This window comes from Sinocyclocheilus rhinocerous, unplaced genomic scaffold (assembly GCF_001515625.1).
Source record: "Sinocyclocheilus rhinocerous isolate Xijiao unplaced genomic scaffold, SAMN03320098_v1.1 scaffold1333, whole genome shotgun sequence".
In the NCBI taxonomy this organism is placed as follows: domain Eukaryota; kingdom Metazoa; phylum Chordata; class Actinopteri; order Cypriniformes; family Cyprinidae; genus Sinocyclocheilus; species Sinocyclocheilus rhinocerous.
Genome location: NW_015625783.1, coordinates 37,743 through 44,703, shown reverse-complemented (window position 1 = coordinate 44,703; position 6,961 = coordinate 37,743). Strand labels below are relative to the sequence as shown.

Here is a 6,961-nt window from a genome sequence, read left to right as displayed (position 1 = left end):
ACTGCTGTTCCTGAAACCACGCTTTCTTTCTTTGCGTGCACATTTGGGCGGTGTTATGCAAATCTTCCCACATTGTGACGTAGACATGTGGGGGCGTGTTAGAACGAGACATTTTAGGTAGGCGTGTTTGACTCCTAACTTTTATAAAGAATATCTCTTTGGATTTGAGACTTTAGTCTTTGCAACTTTACAGATCTTCTTTATGCACCAAGAGCTTGTAACACTCCAAAGAGAAAGGAAAAATTGAAATTCATCATATGACCCCTTTAAAGAGCTGTTTGGTAGTAAAGGAACTGCCCATATTAGAATAGTATTCTTAAAAGTATTCAACTTACCAATGATATAGTGTAGACATTTATCCTGTAGCGTACATAATATCTGATAGGTATAACTAAAGTGTAGAGAACATGTAGAAAACCGAAGGCCAGTGCTAACAGACCCAGCTGCTTCCTACACAGCATCCAGCGATCCAACCAATCAGGGAAGCGACGGTATTTAGTGCCGTTATAAAGTTGCAGAAATCCAGCCAATGCACCCGGCAGGTAACAGAGGGACAGCATCACCAGAGAGACGATGGGAAAGGCCTTGTTGGCCAGCGAGATCATAATGCGAAAAGCGATGTCTTTACCATTGGTAACACGCTCATAGATAACATCTCTTGTGAGAGCGTAGAAGAATATGAAAGCTGTTAAACAAATGGCGATGTTGAGAGGAAGTCTCCAGAGAGGGAAGAGTTGCAAGGGCAGATCTTCTAACTCAGCCGCCGCCCGGAGGGAGCCTCTGTCCAGCGCAGTGAAGCCAAGACTTTGAGCAATGTCCACCACTTGCTGTTTTGCATCAGCACAGTCTCCACAGATAAGTACCTAAACAAACGAAGAATAAAAAAACAGTGTCACAGAAAACAGAAATAATTCACTTAAGATACATTGTTGCATAATATTTTGTGTAGGCCTACATTTAATTATGTAGGCTATCTGCTATTACCAAAAACGCTGATATTAGTTAATGCAATGGCATTAACATGAAATAACAATGAACATTACTTTTACACCATTTAATGTTGATTTTTGTATTGGTTACTAATACATTTTTTTGAACATTTCAAGTTATAGTATCAATTAATTTAGTTATTAGTTGCATACATTAATATTAGATAATTTATTGTTAACGAACATGAATTAAGAATAAGTAGTAGCAGACTATATTTAGAAATCAACATTAAAGTCACAACTAGGTGCACTGCTACAGAACTTGGGACTGCAAATCTGACCCGACTGCACAAAAACATTATTGTAGGCTTGTCACAGATAATGGGGTAAGACAGGAAACCAGTTTTGAACATTGATTTTTTTAAATTTCGTAATGGAACTTTGTTATGTCATACTCAGAAAATCTTGCATATAGTGCATATTTAATCTATGTTACTGTTAATTACGACAAATATGAATACATTTTTAGGATTTGCTCAAATTGACATTGATGTATTGTGAATTAACAATGAATTTATAAATTCTAAATAGTTATAAATGTGGTACAAAATGTTCATTGTTAGTTCATGATACCTAATGCATTAAGTAATGTTAACAAAGAGAACCTTATTGTAAAGTGTTACCACAAAAACTACTCATGCAGCAAATAATTTTCAAGTGGTTTGATTGTTTTTGACTTATTCTAACAAGTTGCCATTCTGTTGACCTACACAACCGTTTGAAACAAAATGCTTCTTTAATAGTTTCAGACAGCAGTGAAATATCCTCTGGGAATTAAATTTAGTTCACAGCAATGTGCTGTGTGAGCCTGAACAATACAACATGTTGTCACAGTTGGCCTTTGGAAAAAAGAACAAGAAATTATAATCAAAATGAGAAATAATAACAGATAAGACTGCTTGGCCGGGTGTGACTATTCATTTTTATTGAGAAGCACACAAACAGGTGTCAAAGAACATACGCACTAACATAGCGATAATAATAGTTTGCCAGAGCTCAGATTCCATCTGGCCAGTTTCTCAACCACCACCTGCTGATGTAAATATGACTTTCCTACAAAAAGACTCTATCGCTAAGAGGGAGACTCTTGCCTCATTTCACGAACAATAAACTGCTATAACAGAGCATTATGCCATGGACACAGACATTTATACATGCATTAATGGCTCTTTTGTACTTTGTAGAGAAGCTGTAAATTTTTGTTGTATGATATATGTCTCACAGTAAAAATGAAGTACAATATGAAGTGCAGCGGTATGCCATTTATCATGTCTGATTTGTCTTTTTGTTCATACTATAATGACAAAAGCTCATACAAACACCTTCATTCAAGGCTGTTTTGTGAGAGTGTGTTAAGCTTGATTGGTAACACTTTAGAATAGGGAACACTTATTCACTATTAACTACGACTTTTCCCTCAATAAATTCCTAATTGGCTGCTTATTAATAGTTAGTAAGGTAGATATTAGGTTTAGGTATTGGGTACGATTAGGGATGTAGAACAAGGTCATGTAGAATAGGGCATTAATATGTGCTTATTTAGTACTAATAAATGACTAATATTCTAGTAATATGCATGCTAATAAGCAACTAGTTAAGAGACCCTAAAATAAAGTGTTACCGCTTGATTCATTAAATTTTAAACAACTCTGTTCAAAAGAGCTTCTCTGTGCTTTGTCCCTTGTTGCTTAAACGATTAACAGCATTTTGCAAAATTTGGAGATTGATGCATGAGAATTTCTGTCTTAATCATTTTCTCTCACTAATTTTACAGTTCTTTGATTGCTTCGTCTGAACAAAATGTGTTTATTTTTGTGAATTTGTGGAAGCATGAAAAAATATTACATTTATTTGCTTGTTGACATTGATTTACATGTTTTACCCGCCTCTAAGTATATTCTGTCCATCTGAATGAATGTGTTTATGTGTGTGTTACCTGTCTGTTGGCATCTAGTCCTCCAGACTGCAGTGCCCAGGCAGAGATGGTGTTGAAGGCTTTGACTACCGTCGCCCCTGGAACCAACCTGCTCAGGTATTCTGCATTGGATTCTGGGTACAGACCCCTCTTGAGATTATTGCTGACGTCTACCAGCACCTTTCCCTCAAGATCTGAAGCCAGGGAGCTCAAAAATCCATAGTGCTCCCTATGCACAGCCACGAATACCACATGTGCATCACAAGCTGCTGCTGCATGAGTCATGACCTTTGACCCCTTAGGCAGCAACAGAGAGTTTTTAGGGGCCCGGGATCCATATACAACACTGTATCCCGACTGGAGCAAACGGAGCCCCAGTGAGCGTCCAAAATCACCTGTTCCAAAGATGCACACTGTTTCCGGTTTATGCATCTTTCCACTGAGATCTGTCATTGCAACCGAGTCCGAATTCATTTCTGAAAAATAAGAGACAACACCATACACCGAAAAGGAAAATAAAGTTCAATTAAACCCACAAGTAATGACTATTACAAAGTGCACTAAAAGAACACCATTTACACTTTTAATTTCAGATTTGGTACAAGTGCTGTGGCTGTAGATGATTATATTTCTGCTTGAGTGATTTAAATGCTTGTTTTTTTTGGGCCACCACAGGCGATGATGCTGTAATCAAATTTAATTATGGTCTGCACATAGTACATTTGGGTGCACCGTTTAATTTATGGTTTATTTTGCTACTTCAAAAGTACATAGGCTGATATAATGCAAAATACACAGATCATAACCTAAAGGCAAAAAACTAAAACCTAAATAATCCCCAAAAAACTTAAAGAAAAGAATTAGCAAATTATATTCAATTATTTTAAATGAAATGAAATAAAATTTGCTCAGAAGGAATCAACAAATACTCACCAATAAAGATGCAAGAAATATATTTTCAGGAATTTGTGCACCAGTCTCTGAAAAACCGACAGACCTCTTGTAGAGTCAGATCCTGACTGTTGAAATCACTGTCTAAGAGTGTGATTTTATTGCAGAATTTCTGAATCGCCTGTGCCAATAACTATCGTCATATCCCCAAAAGCTGTTTGGCAATGTGGTGTGATCATCAAAACCAGCTTTTACTCTTCTTCTTTAGTTCTTCTACAATTTCCCTTTTATCCACTGGCGTTTCTTTGTGGGACTGAGGCTGTTTCTCTCCTGTACGGGTCTGTTTATAAGCACATGTGTGTGAGAGGCATTTTTTATGAGCCTGTGACCTGCCCACAGCTCAGTGGGGGTTTAGATTTGGGAAAAGAGAGAGAGGTTGTTTTGATAATGGATAAAGTCCAATGTGGAAATTCCAGAGCAACTGCAACTCTCTCTCTCTCTCTCTCTCTCTCTCTGTGTGTTGAAAGGCACATAATGTTTGCTTGGATTTACCTCCTGTGTGTTTTGAGGCCAAGGCCTGCCTGGAAGTAAGTTGCGCAACAGCGGAATAACTGCAACGGTCTGGCTAAGTATCTCAACGCTTCAGAAACACTTTGTTTTCCTGAATCAGCATTGTTCTGCTATAAATCAAAAAGGAAAAAATAATTTGTCTGTTGTTTGTAAATTCATCCAGAAGACTTTCCATAAACAGAGTGAGCTTTTTTCTTCATACGCTTCATAAAAAACCCCACTTGTGTGACATTTACTACTCCCAGAATCTTGAATGATACATTGAATACAGTTATCACAGCATGCATGATCTGCTGCACACCTCCACCCATCTGCGAAACCCACAGATGTGTCATCTAACAGCAATAAGCACATGGAGATTATTTATGATGACGTTAATAGATCAGCAGGCCCCTCGTATGTATCCACATTACCAGGGTTAAGACTTAAGGGGCACAGTCACAGCATGACTCCAGTCCTGCATGATCAGCAATACATCACATACTCTAGCTCCTCATTAGTCCTGTTCTGCTGGCTGAGAGCTGAGAGACTTCTTTGTCATTTATAATTATAACTGCATGTGCCTACCTGCAGTCTGGGCCACCCTCAACTTGCCTCTCCTGAATAGGAGTGTGTATTATGCTACACAAGCATGAGAAATGGAATCCAGATGATTGTTTTCTAAAGGATGTTTTGAATGAAACGTTGACCCAGATCTAAATAAGCACACATGGTACAGGTATGCGTGGGATTGATGGCTTAAAATGTCACAGATGTACAGATATTTATGTATGGATGGCACGGAACGTTTGTGGGTTTAAAGGAAAATTCCACATTCAGTACAAATTAAGTGCAATCTAAAATGGTAATGGAATAATGCTGATAACCACTATTTATTTTCTCTTTAAAAAATTAAAAAATCTTTAAAAAGGCACTTACAGTAAAAGTAAATGAGGCTAGTCTATAAAAGTTAAAATACTTACAGTTTTATAAGTATTTTATTTTCATGTGGGTAAAATAACTAATTTTCTGTATGAAGTCATATGCAATTTTACTACCTTTTAGGATCACCCAGAACCCAAAAATTATTGTAAATTTAAAAAGAATGATTTGCAACCCTTACCTTACAGGTTTTAATAGAAGAATTAAGGTGAGTGCTTTTCATTCAGGTTCACATTTCTGCTGTTAAGTCTTCCAGAAATTGGCCCCTATTTACTTCCATTGATGGCTTTTTTTAATTATGTATTTTTAAATAATTTTTTATTTTTTGTGGTAATTGACATTGTGCCTCAAATGCTTTTGACTGAACATAATTTGTACAGAATATTCTTTTAAAAGTGGACTGTTGCTCAGTGTTGACATTTTGAGTGTTGCATTACACTCTGATTAATTAGCATGTGTCAGTGTGTTTCTGTGATGCTGGACTGTGATACAATTTTTTATTTATTTATTTATTTAATTATTTTTTGTGAGCTGCATGCAGTCATGGTTGCATTCATTAGTGAGGGCATGAGTGGTGAGAATCGTTCAGAAAACCTGTCTGAAAAGAAAGCATCTGAAATTCACTGTTAGCAGTTACAAACTCTAAATTGGAACATGGTCTGTCTACAGTATTTGAACTCAAACATAATTAAATAGTGTTCGCCTCCTAGCTCTCCCAGCCATGAACAGATCTTCTCATTTGCATCTGGTATCATAAGGAAATGAGACCAGAGTAACTCACAGGAAAGAATGGGCAATTATGATATTTGGATGACGTTGGCCAAAAATGTCAGTAATTTCCGAGATGTCAACAGGAAATGCGGAGGCACAGCAATGATAGTTAACGCAGATGAAGAAAGAAATGTTTGTTATGATGCTTGGTAAACCAAGGACAGATATGGAAGGCTAATGGTTTTATGCAGAAATTACAGGGTAGATTCTCCACAGAAAAATTGCAGTAGTTTTTCAAGGAGAATTCTGCGTACATGTGAGCGCAAGGGCAAGACAATTTTCATTGCGACCAGAAGTCATTTCAGTATTTATATAAAGTATATACTGTATGTGTACTCCTAAGGTACAAATACCTGGGGTTATAATTCATGTTTTTTTTTTCTCTCTCGATCGTTTCAACTGATTCACCCTAATGGCCTCTTGCATTTTTCAAAAAATTTTTCTTTTTACAAAACCTGTTAGTTTTTTTCAAAGGCATTAAAACACATTTTGAAAGGTTTTGTTTTCCTTGAACAAAAATAGAGATGCTCTCTTTCTTTCTCTCTCTGTCAGACAAACACAGATGTATTTGGCATTCACAAGCTGGAATATTTAAGGTCATGTCCCTCTCCCCCAAACCTCTTCGGCACATCACGACCTGGAACGTTTCCCGCTCTGCCTCCTGTGTTGAAATCTGGGGTTTATTTGGTTCATTAAGTACAGAATGTGACATCATCCTAATGCATTCTTTAATTTTAGTCCAATATTGCTAAACAGTGTGTGACGGCAGTATAGCATATGAAGAGTAATCACATGGATGATATTTACTCACTGTGGGATTGACATTGACGTGATGGGACGGATTTACATAAGAAGAATGAGAAGAAACATGGTGGTGTGTTACTCTCTGACAGCTTGATGAACA

At 37.0% G+C, this 6,961-nt stretch overlaps 1 protein-coding gene across 1 annotated transcript in view; it reads right to left on the bottom strand.

Annotated features, from left to right (window-relative positions):
- LOC107705999 (metalloreductase STEAP4-like) overlaps positions 1-4,165 on the bottom strand; it is a 9,867-nt gene extending 5,702 nt beyond the window's left edge. The window contains exons 1-3 of the mRNA XM_016509561.1: positions 3,838-4,165; positions 2,926-3,380; positions 336-863 (exon numbers count right to left, since the gene is read on the bottom strand). Of these exons, the coding sequence (XP_016365047.1) occupies positions 336-863; positions 2,926-3,378 (981 nt within the window). The 5' untranslated portion in view covers positions 3,379-3,380; positions 3,838-4,165. The remainder of the gene's footprint in view (positions 1-335; positions 864-2,925; positions 3,381-3,837) is intronic.
- Positions 4,166-6,961: the final 2,796 nt, after the last annotated feature.